This window comes from Mycteria americana, chromosome 2, assembly GCF_035582795.1.
Source record: "Mycteria americana isolate JAX WOST 10 ecotype Jacksonville Zoo and Gardens chromosome 2, USCA_MyAme_1.0, whole genome shotgun sequence".
In the NCBI taxonomy this organism is placed as follows: Eukaryota; Metazoa; Chordata; class Aves; order Ciconiiformes; family Ciconiidae; genus Mycteria; species Mycteria americana.
Genome location: NC_134366.1, coordinates 102,324,284 through 102,344,385, shown reverse-complemented (window position 1 = coordinate 102,344,385; position 20,102 = coordinate 102,324,284). Strand labels below are relative to the sequence as shown.

Genomic DNA, 20,102 nt, shown 5'->3' with positions numbered 1-20,102 from the left:
TTGGGGTTTTTTTCTTTTTGGTTTTGTTTTGGAAGGAACTGGCAAATTGCGTTAAAAAAAGTTGAAAACTTTGTGTCACTAATGACGAGTTTCAGAAATTGTGAGATACCTTCTTTATAGTGCAAAGTGATTTCTATGTGACAGGCCTAAGATTCAAGAGACCAACAAGGCTGAGGAAGTTGGCTTGACAAAAGCATAAGGGCTTAGTGGGAACAAATGTATCTTTAGTGCAACCAGGAGAAGTGATGGGGTTTTTTTGTTGCACCCTCGTGATCATTGCAGTACAGATAGCACTTCATCTCTCCAGCTCCCTGGAGACTTCCGTTGCCAAAGACTCTGTTGTAATTGTTCATGTTCTAAATTCTTAAAATCCAACCACAGATAACTTGCACATATGCATTAAAGTGGTATTTAGCCCCCTGTTTTTGTAAGGTATCCTTAAATAAAATGTTGATAGATTGATTGTTCCCCCCTCCCCTTTTTATATTATGTTTATACTTCATGGTTGACAGAATCAGTTTCAATTAATAAACAGGTTCTTGTTACAAAAATATTATGGTCCTCTGATATCCTCAGAAAGAGCAGACATTAATTAAATGTCACAGAAAATGCAGCAAATTAAGACTTTTGAGTAGCTGAAGGATGAAAACATCTTGAGTTTTTAATGCAAATTCACATTTAGTATTCTTACTGTGGCTTTGGTTTTTGGGGTCTTCTCTCCTCCTTGCCAAATTCTTTTACGCCAGAAGCTTACTTTTCTTATTACTAAAATACAGGTGAGTACTTCACTCTTCAAAATCTGTAGATTCTATATATTTTGGTCTGTGATTTCCCATTTTAATATTATAGAAGCTTATCTAAACTGCAAAGTATTCAGGCTCTTTTCACTGAGGCCACCACATATTTGTAAATATTCCTTCCCCTTCTTCACACACCACATATTCAGCTGTCAAAGGTTGGATTTGTTATTTCAGGTCATTCTTTAAAGCTTGCTTTTTTCTATATTTTCGCTTTCCCTCTTTTTGGGGGGGAAATGGCTGACAACAGCTGTTCCTAGTTAATCTGTTAAGAGAATCTCACATTTTGAACAAGAGTGTTGATGTGTGAGGTTTATTATGCACTCATAACTTCCAGTGGGTAAATTTTAAATAAGATAATTTTGATTCAGCAGTCATTTGGGAATCTATGCGTGCCTTTAGGTGGGAAAGGAGGGCAAAAATATGCAAACTTTCCGTGGAAATAATAATGACGATAGTGTCCAAAGAAGCAAAAACTGGGAGTCTTGTAATTCTTGCTGGTAGTTCAGAAGAGAAGATTCTACGTAGTAGTTTAATAGCAGAGAAGGTTTCTTTCCTAGAAGGCTTTATCAACTCAACAGATGAAAGAAACTGTGCTCTTAGAGGCTTTAGTTCCAGCAAGGGCCATTTTCTGTGCAGACTGTGTTCCTCTTCGAAGTGCAATGAAAACCCTTCCACTAATCATCTGGCTCCATGATTTCTGTTGCATGTCTTCCTGTCCTCTCAGCCCTCCTGCCAGAGTTCCCAAAACTGCAAAGACACAAGCATGTAACTAAAAGCATGAAATGTGAAATGTAACATCAGCAAACTTTGCATTTATCTTTGCTAAGAGCGCGTGTGTGCCAGCACTTCTGCAATGTTGTAACTGTTTGGACTGTTCTGAGGAGAGGAACTCAGGTATGGTTTGGTTACTTAGATCCAAGCTAAAATAGTGGTTTCAGGAAACTTCATGCCTGCCTCAAATAAGGGTGAAAAACTGGGATAATACAATGGTGAGATATACCAGTTTTAGAGTATAATTTTTGTGATTGTAGTCCTAAGGCACAGGATTTCAGTTCAGTTATAGGATGCTGCACAAGTGTAAGTGCGCTAGTGCTGTAAAAATGATACAGCACTTGGCTGCCTGTTCGCTGTCTCATGAAGCTGTGGTCACACGTAACACAGGAGAACTTTGTTTTGTGGCCAGCATGTTGGACATAGATTCAGTAGGATTGAATTAGATTACCAGACTTTCTATTTGGTTTTTAGTAATGTAACCTAGTAAGCAACCTGAAAGCTAGGAATATAAAGATATTGAGGCTAAAATCCAGTAATGAATATGAAGTGCTCAATTACTTTCATCCAGAAAGCCATGTAAGTATGTAGGAAAGTAAGCGTTTAAGCAGCCTATTTCACTTCACAGACCAGTGGTTTTAATCTGATGAGAATGAGCAGGTATAGAAATATAAGCAGATAAAGAAAATGAATGAACAGGTAGAAGTGGAAAAGGGCAAAGAAAAAGTTGTTCGTACGTAGAATGGTACTGCTTCTCATAGATAAAAGGTTATTTTTGGAGGAGGATGTGGTCCGTGGATGTGGTCTGTGGTCTCAAGCAGCAGTGTCTTTCAAGGAGTTTATCCCTGGAACCCATTGTACAGTAAAGAACAGTCTGAGGCGTTTGTGTCTAAATACCTTAAATGACAGATGTGATGGATGCTTATCCTTTTCATAGGGAACAAATGCATAAAGGGTTCAGTGTTACATTTTGAGTTGTGTTATTTGTGGCACTAATGGCTTTGCAGTTTTTCAAAGCAGCTTGTGTATAGCTTTATAGTTCCCAGAATCCTATTGCCAATAAAATTTAACAGAGTTTCTTTGATTGTTTTAGAGGTGTATTTGATGCTTCCCTCAAAATGGCTGGGTTCTATGGACTCTACACTTGGCTGACTCACACTATATTTGGGATTAACATAGTCTTCATACCATCTGGTAAGAATTTGAACAATTATAATTACTTATAGATAATATTACATAATTATTTATTGTACAAGATCAGTAGGATTAAATGTTGCTGATAAGATTAGTCTTGAAGTTCTTTTTAGAGGACATTAAATCAGAAGCTGGCAAGTATCAGAACTAGAGTTGCATAGGCAACCTTAATATGGTTGATTTGTGCAAATGTCTTAAGACAGTTTGTAATTACAGGATTGGCTACTTTTTTATCATAACACCTGAGTCTATTGATGAGCTCAGTATATGGTATGAACTTAATGAGTAGCTATTCAGATTTTTTTTCTTTATTCCCTGTTCAATATGTGACCTCATTTTTATTTCCTGATTATTGTTCAAACCCCACTATGAAAATACTGTGACAAGTTTAATACTTTCGTGATGTGCATTGTGGTTCCAAAGAACTTCTTAGTATTGATTGATTCTTCCAAGTTTAATTTAAACTACCATAGATCTAATTATTCTATGAAGACTGTACAGCTTTTCATAGCTCTTATTTTCAAAATCTTTAGTTCCAACTATGAATGTATTGAAGCACTGCTGAAAACTTATTCCAGGGGTGTTTCAGGATGGCCATGGGTAGGGTGGAGAGAAGTCCCTGATTGCTATCTTACCTTCTTCTGTTTTCACAACACATCTGCCACCAGCTATTTTACTTCTCCTGTCTGTTTCTTTTGCTGGATATAATTCCTTCTCCCTTCTATTCAGTCCAAGTCTTTCCAGGTTTTAACTTCATTCTGCCTTCCTTGGCTTTTGTTTCTTCCATAGTTGACAGGTGCTGATTTTTCAAGATGCCTAAATGCAGGAAGATGTGGTATCATGAAGATGCACGATAGAGGCGTGCTTCTTGTTCTCAGTACTGTTGCCTGACTGTATTACCAGCCTCTGGTTTTCTGTTTTTCTTTAATCTTAGCTTTGGAAGTGGCTGAACAGTTTTCACTGAAAAATCTTCTCACCTGTTCCTCTTTTGCCTCTTCCCCTAAAAATAATAATAGTAATTAAAAAAATGTTGTACCTTCATGTACAAGGGAACAAAGGGGGAAGCTGTAAAGCAACAAAACCCAATATAATAGGAAATGGCTGTATGATAAAGTGCAACTACCTTAAAGTCATTGGTTGTCATTAGACCTACTTAGGAGATAACCATTCTTTTTCTTTCAGCTACATGCAAAATCTTAGAAGTTTTTGCTTTCCAGTAAATGAGACCAAAAAAGAGAAAAAAAACTTTTTTTTTTTTAATTATGTTCATTCCTGTTGCATTAAATTAGAATGACAGCAGTACTGTATCACTTTAGATTACAATGGGTATTTGTATAATCAGAAGGGTGTATGCCTGTGTGTACACGTGTGCATACAGAAATATGTAAGTCATGGATTTTATATTTGCCTGGTTTCTCACAGTACTACCTACATTATTAGGGCTGACTGCAGGAGATCCGGTAAGTTAGGATGAGACTTCTGCTTGTATACTTCCTTGCACACAGTTGCTAATTTGTAGTTATGTAAAAATTTGAAATGTGCATGATTGGTATAACTTTAAATTTTTCTGACTTGGTGCCTTCTTTTGGAAGTAACTCCTTATGACTGACAGTTGGTGAAGCTTTTCTGTATGGGGAATAGTGTAATTTTCTTTTTTTCCTAAACCACAGCTATAAAACACCAAGAGCCTTATGTGGCACTTCTTCAGTATCTTATTTACAACAGTTGATAGAAGTGGGACTACCAGTGTGGCAAAAGTGTCAGAATTTAACTGTAAATATATTTGTGAAATATGTTTCTCTGGTCTTTTTCTCACCTCTGCTTCTGTGTGCTCTAGCATTAGCAGCAATCCTTGGAGCAGTGCCATTTCTGGGGACATACTGGGCAGCCATCCCTGCAGTCCTAGATTTGTGGCTTGTGCAAGGACAGGGATGCAAAGCCATTCTGCTCTTGGTTTTTCACCTCTTGCCAACCTATTTTGTAGATACAGCAATTTATTCAGATATATCAGGGTAAGTACATTGTAGACTTTTTAAAGTTAGTATTGTAAAAATGCTTAACGATCATTGATGCTTTTAATTAAACTTACTTTTCTGAAGCATGCAGAACAGCATCTTCAAGCATAGGAGTAGGTCTAGTGATACCACCTCATAGTAAGAAGTCTTACTGGCCTAAGTGCCTTTACTTTCCCAGGCTTCTTTTCTGTGAACTTTGACACTTCAGAGGTCTTGAACTCGTTCTCAAAGTCAGCAAAATCAACTGTTTCAGTTGCTAAAGTAATTCTAAGAATACCTTTGCTATTTATCTAATCATTGACTAAAGCCGTGTAGCATTTTCCATTACATCACCTAATGCCAGATGATGCTGCAGAACAAACAAGAAATCCATGAGCTAGTTAGGGACCTGAAAAAAAAACTTTAATTTTTCAGAATGGATTGTAAGAATTTTGAGGATTTTTTTGAAGCCAGCCTTTGTGTTGTGTCACCATACCCCAGTGTAAAAATCTGTTGATTATGGATTGATCTTTAAATGTGTTGAGGCAGATGAAATTGCGAAACTGGAGATAGGCTCCTACTGAGACAGTAGCCAGTGCTGTTTTCCTGTTGTGGGAGGTAGGCACAGATTTCTTGAAAAATCTTGCTGGGTGTTTGGCTGCCTCTATTGACTTGAAATGTCTCCTGGTTTCAGCTTTGAGTTTGTACACAGAGAAACAAACTCCAAACTATGGAGACAAAGTCAATGTCTGAGGTTGTATCTGGAGTGCAACTGAAATGTCCACTGACATTTTCTGCTGCTGAAATATCTAGTGAATCCCTTTATGCAATTCAGATTAGAAGATAAAGCAGTGCTGTTTAACAGCTGGCAAAGATATGAACTGTCAAGTTTTGTATGTGCAAGACATGTTCACATACAAGATAGATATAAAGTTGTACTCCTCTAGTCACTACTTCAGTCTTGATCATCAGAAACAATCCTAGTAAACTGTTTGAATTGAAAACTTCATGGTCCAGACTTAGTAACATGCTGGTACTAGTCCCTCATTTGTGCTGATTTTTATTATAGTGGAGTTAATGTAGCATAAGGACATTGTTTCAGTTCTGTGTAAAGTTAGAAATTAATATTTTTGTTCACCAAATATAATTACACTGAACAGAGAGAACAATGATAATATGCACAGTATTAATAATAATTTTCATAGACTGTGTCACTAGTTATTTTGCATGAATTAAAACTAACAGGTGAAGTATAATCAAATTACGATTTTTTTCCAACAATAAATCGTGGATAGATTTAAGACTAGTAGCTATTTAACCAGCCAATAATTCTTCCACTTATTAGAATACATTTTTTGACTGTAGGGGATGCAGACTCTGTTTACTGTCCAGAAGATATATGTGACAGGAATAGATTTTCTGACAGTGGAGCAAAATTGTATTCTTCCCATTAAATAGAACAGTAAGCATCATGCTGTCTTGCAGATTAGATTAAATCTATTTGAAATAGCTATAATTAGGTTATGCAGGGTTTTCCAAGTGCATTAAATTTATACTGTAGTCCTATTTCATCAGGTGATCTGTTGTTTAATTTAGCAAACTAGCCAGAAGAACATTTAAACCAATACAAATGCTGGAAAAAAAATACTTGATGTTTTTAAAGGTTTCAAAATGAATCATGTGTCTACTGCTGGAGAAACATAAAATTTTAAGGTCAAGTCTCTCCCCTCAAAAAGCAATCTGGCCCTACCTGTAGGTTAAATTTGATCTAGGTAAGACATGATTGAGGCGTGTATAATGTAACAGGTCATGTTTCATGGTCTTATTCCCGCACACAGTTGTGATGAAGGTAAAACTGCCAATGTGGGAGTTGGGTAGAAGTCAGGACCATGGTAGAAACCTGGTGGAAACTGCCAGAGCTCTAAACTGCCTATCTGGTATTTTCACTCCATTACACTCAGAATTTAGAGCAACTTCCTGAAAATTGGGTACTAACTTTCAACTGTTCCTTTTCTTATATAATTCCATATTACCATCATTATTTTAGCTATAAAGAGTAAGCATGATGAGCAGGTTTTGTGTAAATGCTGTTGATAGGATTTGTGTTGTGCATCTGAACTGAAACATGGAAAAGAAAAATGGAATGGCTTACTTGCTGCCATAATAGCTCTTATCGAAAGCTCTGTTGGCCCCAACTTTCCAGTAAATATTAATATGTTCATAAAAATCTGGTTTCGTTTTTCATCTCAAAACTTTAAAAGCTAATGATAACAAATACTCAATCTGAGAGGTTGTTTTGTAACAAAATGAGAAGACATGACTTTATTTAAAGAATATATGCTAACTATTCTTTGAAAGATGCAATGCAAGTTGCTATCATTGTGTAAATTAATGTCTTTGTTCAGGGGCGCTCATAGTACATGTTGCTAATTGTCTTAAAATTTAACAGTTCTTGACCATAAAGCATGAACATTCTTTGCAATCAATCATCTTTCCATTTTCAAAATGGAAATGTTTTTGCCATTGACTCTTTCAGACATTCTTCAGCAGATGTCTATAAAGTAGCTACTCCATTGTGGATATTACCAGCATTCTATGCTATAAAACATTGTTTAATCTGTTGTGCAAATATAGCGCAGAATACAGCTTGGAATATTTGTGCAGTCATTCAAACAGCAGTTTATAGTGTAAATATGGGTATCTATAGCTAGCTATGTCATTTTCTAAGCTTAATAAAACTTTATGATTAAGTCACATTTCATAATTGATAGTATTGTTGTTTGTTGTTCTTAATTTAATTTTATTCTGCTTGTGCTGTAATTCCAGAGGTGGTCATCCTTACCTGACAGGTCTTGCAGTAGCTGGTGGAGCATATTACCTGGGACTAGAAGGAGCCATCATAGGACCAATTCTACTTTGTATACTTGTGGTTGCTTCCAACATATATAGTGCCATGTTGGTGAGTCCAACAAATTCAGTGCCCACTCCCTCACAAGCAGCATGGCCATTACAGATTTACCGGTAAGTTATAAATGTCTGACCTGTATGCATTGTTTTTACATGGATCAGTGTATGTACGCATAGGTATAGAGAATGTGTGCATGAGTTTTATATATGAGTGTGCATACACACCTACATGCGTATTGAAGTATTTGGAGAGGATTCCAGCTATCCTGTATTCTAGAAATAAAAATTATGGTAAAGTAAAATATTCACTGGAACTTGTAAACTTGAAATGTTTGTTTAATGTCTCTCAGCTTCTTACAGAAGGCTCTTTTAGAAAATTCACTGATAATACCTTTGCATCCTATAATTTATATGTTGATGTTGTGCTAGGAGATGATTGAACATCCTTTTTTTTCTGTGTAAAACTATTATTCATGGGTATCTAATAGCCAGTGTTCATTGTCCTTAATAAGAGGCCTGCCTGCAAATATTGCATTTTTATGTGTTTCTGTACAATACTGCAAAATATAAATAAATATACTTGAATTTAAAAAATGAGATAACATTATATGCCATTATTCCATTAAAAGCATGATCTTGATTAATCTCTTTATTGAAGTTACCGAACATGGAATATAGAAATGTATCTTTAAACTGTACAGTTAAGGAATGGGATGAATAAACTCCTAATTGAATACTTAATTAGAGTTGGAAATCATATTGTGAAGTTATTAATGATAGTAGCCATTTTCATGTTTCTACTGTCTTGTTCAATTACATAGGTTAGCTCATTATACATATATCTTAAAGAGGATTCTGTGCTTGTCAGAAATAATCCTTTGCTTCATTCACATGAATAATGTTGTCATCTTTCATATGGGTACTTAGGAGAAAAGCCACTAATTGGACCTGTCTGTAGTCTCTGACTTGTAGAAGTTATGTTCCAAGACTTCCTGTACACGCCGTAGATAGAGCTCCCCACAGTACACACAAAAATTTGCATGTGTGTTTGTTTCCTGTTTCATTTGTAGGAAACTAGATATTTGTAATCATTCAACAGATTTGAGTCTTACTTTTGTTTTCCCCCCTGCCTCCCAGGTCATCTAGAGAGAGTCCTGAGGAAATTAAAATGGCTGCAGAGTGATGAAGGTGCTTGTGCTGCACCTATTCAACACGAGAGAATCGCCGTCTTCTGTCTTGAGTTCACAACAGCCATGGCCTTCTGTCCTTTTCCAGCTGTGCCTAGTGGCAGCTCACAGGGAAGCATAGCTTGGATTTTAGGAGAAACCACTTCTCAAACATCTGCTGGCCTTACATTATTGTGCACTTTGCCTCTTCGAGAGAGAATGTCTGCTTCCCATGGCTTTGCATACTAACACACAGTTCAACTGCCTTGTTAAAGACCTTGAAGACCTTCTGTCTTCATAAAAAGAATGGTTAAGAGGACAGGAATATCCACTGGAGTCATCTAATCTGCTGAAATGACTTTTATTTATTGGGTTATTTGTGTTATTAAATTGTAGTAGCTTTAAAGAAAGCTAATTCCAAAATATTTATTCTCAGTTAATCTGGTGGCAAAAAAGGTGTAAACCACTCATTGTTAAATGAAAGTAGAATATAATTATTTGCTGCTCCTCAAAGTATTTCTTTAGAGGCTTTGACCATCATCTGTAACTTGCACTAACACCTAAATATTATCCTCTTATACACACTGAAATGTAATGTCATTGAAGACTGCTATTTCTAATATGTTCCTGAAATTAGTAGACATGCAAACTGTTAAATGTGGGGTTTCCTCATATTGAAATAGGAGGACTTGTTTAAATAGTTTAAATCTTGCCCTCATTTGCAGTGAAATCTGGTAGTATTTTGCTGTTTACCCACCATCCCAGTGGAGTCATCTTGTCAACTAAATTTAATCAAAGGCCTTAAGTGTTTTCAGGCAGAGGTAATGTACAATTGTCACATCTTCTTCCAGTAATAGGAAGAAGTTGAGTGGGGATTGTTTGATGTTGATTTTCAAATGCTGCGGCTGAGTTCAGTTAACTTTTCAAACAAATTCAAGTTTATTTCCAAAGAGGAAGAGCAGAGAGCATGGATTTTTGTTTTAGTTTAGTTTGGGTTTTTTCCCCTGTAAGCCTCTGGCCAAATATCTTAATAAGATATAAGATATATCGTATATATTAAGATACATCTTAATAATGCACAGAGTTCTTAAATTCCTGAAATGGTGTGTTGCCTAGGTCACAGCATCAAACTACTCTAGTGCTTTTCTTCCATATGTAATTTTGCTTAAATTGCAGTTTTGGTGACAATTAAGGCCTTTTGTATTGATTGTTGAAATATTTTGGCACAATGGATCTTTATAAGTGGAGCCTTTTTATAAATAGGAAGTGGGTTTTTTGGCAGAAATTTCATACTTGAACAGCTTTTCCACAAATACAATGAGGCCCTACGTACAAAGTAGCAGATGCACATGCTTAACCAAAGAACCACCTTTCAGTTTCTAGTAACTTCGCTTGAATTTATTTCAGACTTTGATTGATAATGGGTTATACAAAATACAGGCATGCCTTGCATGCCTTGCATTTATTGTTGATGGTAATCAACTCTTGGAACAAAAAATCTGTTCTTATCTAGGGATAAGGATATCTAAGATTTGTGTACAAACAGGTCTCGGTAACTTAGATGTTTGTTTTACTCAAGTTGCAGAAGTACTGATAGATTTGGAAGGCTCCTATTTTCATGATATTGCATGTATTTTTACATTGTTTCTAAAACTACACTGCCATAGAAAATGATTGGAAAGTACGCTGATACTAAGCAAGAAAGTCCTGCAATAAACAGGCTGCCTATTAAGATACAAATAGCCTACTCCTCAGATTCCTGAAATTAGCTGCTGCAATTTTACTGATGAAATTTTATGCTTAAATGGGGGGTTTCAAGCATGCTGTTTTTGCGCTTGCAAACTTGCAGGTACGTGTTTGGAGGACAGACTCAGGCTTAATTTGGTGGTTTGACTCAAGTTCATTGAAATACAGAAACATCCTATTTAATATTTTAAATTCTGAAAGACCTACACATCATTTCCAACTAACTGAATAGGAAGGATGTATTACTTGAGTTAAGTTACTGTCCTGTGTTTTAATTTCCTTGGTTTTGTGGATCACGTAAATCTTTAATGAAACACATTTTTATAATTGTTGCTGGCTAGGGTGGAGGATGGCAAAGAACCTGAGGCTGTCCCTAAGTATTCCCCCAACATTCTAACCAGCTTGAATGAGACCACCGTGATACTTGGGAAACTTCTTTATTATATTACTTTTTTAGTTCAGAATTTTGCACTGAAATATTATGTTCTCATTACAGCTTCTCGTAGACAGCACTTAAAGAAGATTACTAGCAAGAAATATGCATCTTTAATGTATTTCCAGTTTTCCGTTGCTCTTCTTTACTCACTGGTCAAGACATTTCTCTTGTCCACATTTGCTATCCCAGTTATTTCTGAGACAATCTTTCAGATTCCTATGGTACTCAACATAGTCATTTTAAAGAGCCATTATAAAGCATTCTTTTGTTTGTTTTTAAGTTTTCCTCTTCTCTCTCCCCCTTCACCCGGCCTCTTTAGATCAAAGAAGGGTCACTGCTATGAAGATTAAAATGGTATTTCAGACACAGTTATCTTCAATAATGGCAAATCAGTAAAATCAGCTCAGAAGATATGTTGCTATTTTGAAATGTTCCTTTGCCAACATGAAGAGAAATAATTTTGTATAGAGAATTCATATCTGACATAGTCTTGTTAGTTGGCCCTGCTTTTAAATGAGGCTTCATATTGATGCTTCCTGTTTTAAATTCAGCTAAGACTTGCCATGAAGAACCATCCATAGCACAGTCTTTCTCAGTAAATGTAGCTTAAGGAGCTCATGCTCTGTGCCGTGCCTGATTGAGGAACCAACTGTATGGTTCAGCGGTGGTACAGTAACAGTATACTGCCAAAAAGAAAAGAAAAAAAAAAGAAAAAAACCCTCCAATAATGCCTTCTTAAAATATGAAATATTCACTGAATTTTGCCATGTTTAAAAAAAAATCCAAAACACCACCTTATGAAAAAGCATACCTTGATTATTTAGGGTTTGTCTTTAGTGTCTAATTACCAGTAGAAATAGAAAAACTTGTCCTTGCATATTTAACAATCCATATTCTTTTCTGAAAAGGCTCAGCCTCTTTAAGAACGGTTTCATTTAGATCAATCTCACATTAATGTGAAAATAATCAAACTGGTCGTTTTGACTTCTGGTCATTGTAACGTACCAGTTCCTGGTTATATTGCCTCATCTGCAAAAGCAAGCAGCAGCTCCATGGAATAAGCTTTTAGATGGCTTGTAGGTTTCAAAAAAAATGGGGGGGAGGAGGGGAAACTCTTCACACACCCTTTTCTGTAGTGGCATTAAACTACAGTTTTCTTAGGGGAGACCATCTTTTTCATAATGCTTATAGGCAAGAAGTTGATGGTCTTTAGCTTTACTGTAAACAGTCATTCCAGGAGCAGGTATTTACTTGTATTTAGTACATTTAGTATTCAGTTTGAACAAAAACTATTTAGAATTCAGAAGGGAATGCTTGTAGTAAACCAAGACAATGTGGTCTCATGGTATTGTAAAATACAACTGTGCTGGTTTTTATCATTCTCTTCTAGCAAATCAGGCTTGTTGCAAATAAGTGTAGTGCCAAAGTGCTAGTGGTAACTGGTTTTTGCACTGTTAGCCCTTCCTCCCCTTCCTGTACCTTAACTGAACATTACTGTGCTGTAGCAGAGCTAGCAGAAGTGAACGTGTGCCAGTTTACAGCCCAGCACGTTAAATTCAGGTCACTGTAAATACTGGCTTAATTCAATACATGAAGCAACAACAAACTGCAATGGGCGAGAATCTGGCACACATTCATTTTGCCAGCCTTACTACAATATGGTGACTTTCAGCACAGATGCACTGTGACCAGCTGGGAGCAGTAATGACTTTTTTTTAAAGACTGCTTTAAAAAAAAAAAAAAAGTTTAACATTATAGTCATATATACAATATACATTTTTCAGAAATTAAGTTGATACCCACGTATCTAATAATGGAGACAGGAGTCAGATATTTCCATGCACAATGGTATGTATTTGCAGCTCATCTAGGGTACATTTAGGTTTGTCTGATTTCAAGGACTGTATGGCTTCTCTTCAAGACTTTGGGGAGGAAGATATAGTTATGTGTATTGCCAGTGATTATTGGATTAGGAAATCTGTAATCTGTTTAATTAAATAAAATAAGAAAAAAGCATTGTGTAGGAAAAATTGGATGCTGTCTCCAGTATTATACATTGTGGGCATCAGTGTAACTTATTAAATAGGTGTGTGGCTGCAATGTTAAACATTGTTTTTCAGAAAGTCTGAAAATACAAAACTGGATAAAGTTCGTCCCCAGTAAAAGCAGCAGCAGAATTGCTATGCTGCTAATCCCTAGTACTGGTGACAGAATACTGCAAAGAGTGCTGCCTTTCGTACGGACCTGATATACTAAGGATGTGAAAATATCATTATTCTACTGAGACTCTATGGCTTTGCATCAGTGGTAGAAGATGCTCCCACAATTGCCTTTATTCAAACATTGTGTTCATGTTGTATTGGCTTAAGTTTGTCACTGCAGATAGTGCCACCTTTATGGATGTTACCTCTGGAAACAGCTGCACCTTCCTTCAGAAGGTGCTGAAAGATGTTGGGATGGGAGTTACTATTCATTATGTTTAATAATGGAGGTGGCATTCCTCTAGAGATGCAGATGTTTGCCTTGAAGTTTGCAATTTTACAAGAGAAAATTGGTTTCCCAATTAAATAATCTTTACTGAGTGACAGCTGGCATCTCTTAAATCCATGGATGCATCATCTTTATAAACTCTATCTTGGCTTGTATTTCAAAGAGTTTCTTATTATTATTTCTTATGCTTTTTGGTGAAGCATACTTTGGCAATTCCCTTCGTATTTCTATTTCTACAAAACTAGAATTGCCTAAAACACTTCACAAACTTTAGGGAGGCTTGATCTTTAACCTGATACTGCTTATCTGTCACTTTTAGGAAAATACCTTAATGCTTTTATGGTAAAATTCTCCAAAATTGCTTTTAAGTGATAAAATTGGAAATTTAAAAAAAAAAGTTGCAATGTGGAAAATGAACTTGGTATTTTGAAACCAGAAACAATGCCAGAAGTGATGAGCGTATTCAGGGATTCTACATCAGGTTTGTAAATGTATATATTGATATGCAGCATTAGATAAATATGAGCAGTGTCTGTCCTATTCAGACTTTAACTGAAATTCTGTCCTATCTTTTTTTTTTAAAGATATCTGAGAACAAAATAGTGCCTGTATATAGTGAAAACAAGCAACATTTTCTAGAATTAATGTTTACTTGATAAACATCGGGGAAGAGCCAAGCAAATACTGGTAGGGTGATTAGAACTGGGTTTATTTAGTTAATATACAGTTGGGGAAAGCTCTTCTTCCATCTAGTAATCCATTGCTAAGAGATTACTGTTCCTGGAAGTATTTGCACATATGCGCTAAAGAGCTGCCAAAATTAATAGGTCATGAAATATGTCTTCAGTTTCCCCATCTCTTAGCCTCTTCCACACCTCATCTGGTACCTTGTTTTGAATCTGGCTTAGAACATGGCAGTATTGCTTCGTCCTCTTTTGGGACTGATTCCAGGACCTGAAGGGCATGCTTTGAATGTCCATACTGAAACAGTATGTCAAATTCAGGAAGGAATTGCTTATTGGCAAGTAAATGCATCCTTGATGTGCTCTGCATATGGATGGCCTTGGACAAACATAATTCATGTTGCATTGAATTAGAGATTATTCTTTGAATGTAGCACTATGCAGCGATACCAAAGCTAGGTTTGAGTTAGAAGCAGGGCATATTTGCTTGCAGCAGGATGCATCTGCAAGCTAATAAAGGCAGAGTGAGTGCTTTAGCATCCATGTATATATCTGAAGAATTTTCAGCATGATGGTTTTAAAGCAAAAATGTTATTTCTTTTCCTAGCCTCACTTTTTGCCACCTGACTGTTGTATACAATGATCCAATGAGGACCTAAAGTCAAAGTAATTTTTCATGGTATTGGTGTAGATTAAATGTAAGAGGCATCACAAAGGTAAAAAGTAGCCACAGAAGAGAAGTTCATTAAGCTTAAGAACTGACATCCAGGCCATAAGGTTGGAAAAACAAAATCCAAATTTTTGGCCTCCTTTCTGCCAGTCTCAGCCCAAAACTGAAGCTTTTTCAAGAAGTATCAGTAAAAAAATATTTTTGTGTTGTTTATAACTTACTGGCTGTGTAGATCAATGTTTTCAGTTTCCAGTGTCATCACTGGTATATTCTGCAAGCACACAATTTGTTCAGATTGTTACCTTTAAAAACAAATTTTCTATGCTTCAGTGATGGTTGGAAACCAACTTTTTATACTAATAGTTAAGTGTTTACCTATATACATGTTAACTAGTGTTTGATGTTTTGGTTGGAAGACTAAGGAAGTATTTTTTTTTCCCCCTTTGGTAAATTTCACCAAACCAAATCCAAAGAAACATTTGACATCGGGTCCTAAGACTGGCTAGACCCTACTGAAACCTAACAGCAGATCTTTTGCATTACAGAGCACGGGTTGTTCTAAAGAGTGCATTTCTACCCAGAACCTGTGGGGCTTTGGAGCAATAACTTCTATTGTCTGTTGACACAAATTTTGTCTGTAAATGTACATGTGATACATCTTCAGAATGGCACTATGTTCAGAACTAATGTTACCATAGTTGGGTTTGGTACAGTACCAGGTTTTGCATGTATAATATTGAAAATAGTGTCCATCTGTGGCAGAACAAAATATGTGAGTTAAGATTGACAAGTACTCGTGTAGACTGCAGAGGTATTTAAACTAAATAATTTCGATTGTATGCACCAGTCCTCCTCCTAATAAAAAAGTTTTTTGTAGCAGGTTTAAGAAGCTTTTAACTTAATATTGTATTCACACTGCAGTCCTTTGTAAGCACAGAACAGTTAATATATTTTGAAATAAAATGCTGTTAATGTAAAGAAAACTGAGTTTGATTTGAATGATGGCATCTTTGGAATGAGCCACAAAGGCAGCAATTAATCTGGTGAAATAACAGGTTTGCTGGAGACAAAGTACAAATATGGCAGCAGATCTGCAGTCCCTGAGCATAACTTCATTTCACTGAGAGAAGCCGTACTTTTCTTTTTTTCTTCACATTTTCCACGGGGTAAGGAAGGACATGTGCCTCAACAGTAGCTATGGTTCAGCTGACATCTGGCAACTTGCTACGCTGCCTGCCGTAACACAACCACGCATCCAGACCCTACAAAAGCTTACGTTCAGCAGCTGTAGGTAATTCAAGTTACTTCCATTATGGCTTACTCTCTGAAATAGAAATGGTTGTTTAGTGTCTAAGCATAATTTTAGATCATTCTATTGACTATAAAGCAAAAGTCATCAAATCCTCCCTGCATGACTGCTCACACCTTTTAAAAAGAGATATGGCTGATGGTCCACTTTTCATCCCTCTCACTGTTCTGTGACCAGACTCATTGCATTGAAGTAATTCATAGAGCACATTCAATTTTAGCTAATATCTTTTTAGTTCTCTGAAGACATCGAACTGTGTTTAGTTTAGTGCATACAAAGTGGGGGCTTTTAGCAATTGATGCTAGTAACATAATAACGATTTTTTTGAAAACTGGGGCAAGTCTTCCAAGATGCTCAGAATTCCTTTTAAGTTGGAACCAAGACAAATGGATCTGTTATCAGGCAGCCCAAAGCACATGCACTTCTGTGAGAACTCCTTAGCTCTCCTTTGGTTTGTTTAGTGGTTTTAATGTGCAGATACAGTGTTTGTTTTTATTAAGAGAAAATAAGTAGTTCTGTTCAGCACCCATAGCAGATAAAGCTTTATAATGATGTAGCACCGGTGAAGCAGCCTATTTGCTCAGTCTTAACTGTTCCTTTGAAGTAGTTCAGGAGGTATGCGTCCAATATAGTTCATTAATATTTTGGGGGTGGAAGGGTAGAGAATATGAAAGAGTTATCAGGCAGATACATAGGCAAAAAATGTGCCAAAAGAAATGTTAACAATGTATTTTGAGCTTGACTAGAGATATAATTTAAAAGATAATTGTTCCATTGTAAGAAGTCATCATCACTTCCAAACTACGAATTTATTCTTCGGAGAATTCAATTGGCTTGTTAATCTAAGCAAAGATTTTCTGGTACAGTAATTTACACTGTAGTAGATATCCTTGGAGATTAATTTCTCTCTCATACTGATGGCCTTTTTTTAAAAAAAAAAAACCAACTGTGTTTTATCCTCAGAACAGAGTCAGCTTTGCCTACTCAGGACCACACCTCTGTCACTTTTGAGGAGGACATGCGCTGAATATATGCAAGCCTCTGAAGGCCTTACACCTTTTCCATTCCCTCCTCAGTTCTGCTTGTTGCAATTTGCTTAGCATTAAAAATTAATTGCTGTGGAAGGGGTGGTAAAAGCCCATCCATCAGATGGTTTCAGCTGTTAGCATTTAAGTAAAATGTGAGAAGAAATCTGTAGCAAGTAGCTGGTTGCTACTTGCAAGATAAATCTGTTGGGTTTTTGGGACTGGTGGGAACTAAAACTGGAAGAGCAGCCTTTACCGTATATTGCATTTTTTTCATCCATTCTGTAGTAATTATTGTTCTATGTGTTATAAATTGGAATGAATTTTATCTTAGGTTGGTTTCTAATCTATTTTTCAAAATTTTTCAAGATGAGCAGTGACACATGAATTTCCTCTCCCTGTTTAGTGAAGCCAATGCAAACAACTGCTGTACTAAATGCCATGTCTGCCTATATCAAAATGCACTCTCTTGTATGTCCATGGACTTTTATGTGTATGTACACTCAAAGCATATAGTTCAGGTGCACTTATTTTCAGTAATATTGATGATGGTAAGAGACAGTTTTATGAAGCTTCAGGTCTGGACAATTAGCTGTGAAGATGTTTGCTTTGTAAGGTTGGAGTATCTTTTCCTAGACAGTGAATAGACACAGCCAATGCCTTCCATTTGAAAAATCAGATTGAAACTCACTGAACACTGGTAAATTTTCCAAAGACTCCTTTCAACTGTTTTTATTCTTACTGCTTCAAAGACTGTAGTGATACACTTAAGTTTTGCTTTTTAATTAAACAGCACTGAAAAGTAATAGTTGGTAACATTTTTTTCTTTTTTTTTTTTTTAATCTCTTGAACATTAAAGTCCCTTGTTCACAAGGCAATTGCAGTCTTGGCTTTACCACTCATGAAAATAGCAATTGGCGCTTTGAGAAAAAAATACCCTAGACATTCAAGTACATCTAGGTGACATAAATCCAAACACACAATGAATGATAACAAAGAAAATAGTATGAAGAATGAAAGCAGTTCAGAAAAACACCGAGACGGTATCTCATGCTGCCGTATAAAATTTCATGCTGCAACTGAAGTAGATAATGTAATCCTAACCTATCAAAGTAAAAAGAATTGAGCTTCCGTATGAAACATTAAGCTTATTCTTACCTTTGACTGAAGGATGTTTAAATTGTTTGACATAGCTTTGTATCAAAAAATTAATAGCTTTCTTCTACCATCCCAAATCAGAGACTAGTCCATGCTAATTACTTTTCACAAGGAAGTTCATGTTTCACATCTTAGCAAGTAGGTCCTTTTTTTTTCTTTATATGAGGTAGTCTTTGAAATTATAGCAATGCTGCCATTACTTGTGCTGTGATGGACCCTGACAACTTCTTTGAGGATCCAGTTCCACTTCCCTGAAGTTCTGAGCACGCACGCTCACAAGCGTTTTCATCAAGTTGGTGGATGCAAGATGGTTTAAGGAAGACACAAGAAATGCGTCTAGCAGGTGCGCAATGGTAGGAAACAGCTAATTCACGGCTCTGCTCAACTAAAGAGGGGTGTATTTCTGAAAGGTACAACCTGCCACAAGGGTTACTGATTTGGTGGCTGTAGTGGAGTGCATAGCCTTGTGTAGGGCTGAAACTGCCTGTCTTAAGCAAACAAAACCCTGGCTGTTCTAGGTCCTCCAGAGCTCTGTCTTGTAATCCATTGCATAGTTTTCTGCTGCCTTGGAGCAGAGGAGAGCAGAGAAAGAGATAGGATGGGATCCATGAACCAAAGGAATAATATAATTTTTATTTGTTTCCCAAACTCCCTTACTGGTCTCTTAGGCTCCTTATTTTATGTTCTTAATTTGTGCCATGTTCCCCAGTGCTAAGACTCGGATATGCTTGAGCATAGGTGTGTAGGATAGGAGCACAGTACCAAAGCACAGTGGGAAGCTAAGAATACACGAGTAGCATGGAGACCAGGCTGTGTATCTGGAAAAACCTGGAAGCAGCAACAATTATTGAAAGCTGCTTATGGAGACATTGCCCTCACTGTCACCCCATCCAAAACTGTGTTCATGACCACATGCAATAGAGCTGATGGCCTGCCTGGCAGGAATACTGCATAAGTCCCCTGTGCAATGCACAACCAAAATGAAGCACACTAGACTCTTCCACTGTTGCTACACGATTCTTTGTGTTGTAGTAATAGCTATAAAAAACTCCATCCATTCCCTCAGCCAAGTCCTCCTCCCTTCAGTATAACTCGGTTTTAAATGTTGAAGACACTTGCAATGCATGCAGGTGAAAGCTGGGGTCCAAGTACGTACCAACAGTTGTGTGGGGTGGGGTTTGTCCTTTTTGTTTTGTTTTTTTTCTTGTAGACCTAGAACAGTGCACACACTCGCATTCTTGGTTCACAGGCGGAATCAAATCCTTACACCTTAGATAACTAAAACAGGCTCTTTGCTTCAATTTTGCCTTTCTTACCAGAATCCAATCTGTTTTATTAATTAAAAAAAAAAAAAATTATCTCAGGCAAACACCTGCTTTTGTTTACTTAAGAAGATGAACAGCAGAGAAAAGACCATTGTGATAAAACTTGTAAGAACCTTTGGTGCTTTCATAATTTGTTGATAAGTATTTTTCAGCTGAAGTTGTCTGACAGGTTTTAGGGAAACTTGCCCATAATCTTGGCTGGCCTGACTTAAGGCCTTCTTGGGTTTTTTTTATGGGAGAAAAAAAGTTTAATTGAAAACCTTTGCATGACCCTACTGAGCACATCCTTTTTACAGCGCTGCTGTTGCTGACTGCACACTGTGCTTGCTCTAAGAACTGGAGAGAGGTTAGGTTGCAAGTTTTGCATCTTAGTCTGTGTTTCTCAGTTTTCCAAAGAAATAAAATTCTCTTCATTGTCAGGGCTGTGA

The 20,102-nt window shown here is 36.6% G+C and overlaps 1 protein-coding gene across 3 annotated transcripts in view; it reads left to right on the top strand.

Moving 5' to 3' along the window:
* Positions 1–15,980, top strand: part of TMEM245 (transmembrane protein 245) — a 323,064-nt gene extending 307,084 nt beyond the window's left edge. Inside the window, exons 15-18 of one of the 3 annotated variants that reach the window (XM_075494144.1) lie at positions 2,665–2,765; positions 4,603–4,777; positions 7,586–7,780; positions 8,804–15,980. In XM_075494144.1, the coding sequence (XP_075350259.1) occupies positions 2,665–2,765; positions 4,603–4,777; positions 7,586–7,780; positions 8,804–8,849 (517 nt within the window). In that variant the 3' untranslated portion in view covers positions 8,850–15,980. The remainder of the gene's footprint in view (positions 1–2,664; positions 2,766–4,602; positions 4,778–7,585; positions 7,781–8,803) is intronic. The other 2 variants (XM_075494146.1, XM_075494145.1) reach the window with 2 other exon arrangements.
* Positions 15,981–20,102: the final 4,122 nt, after the last annotated feature.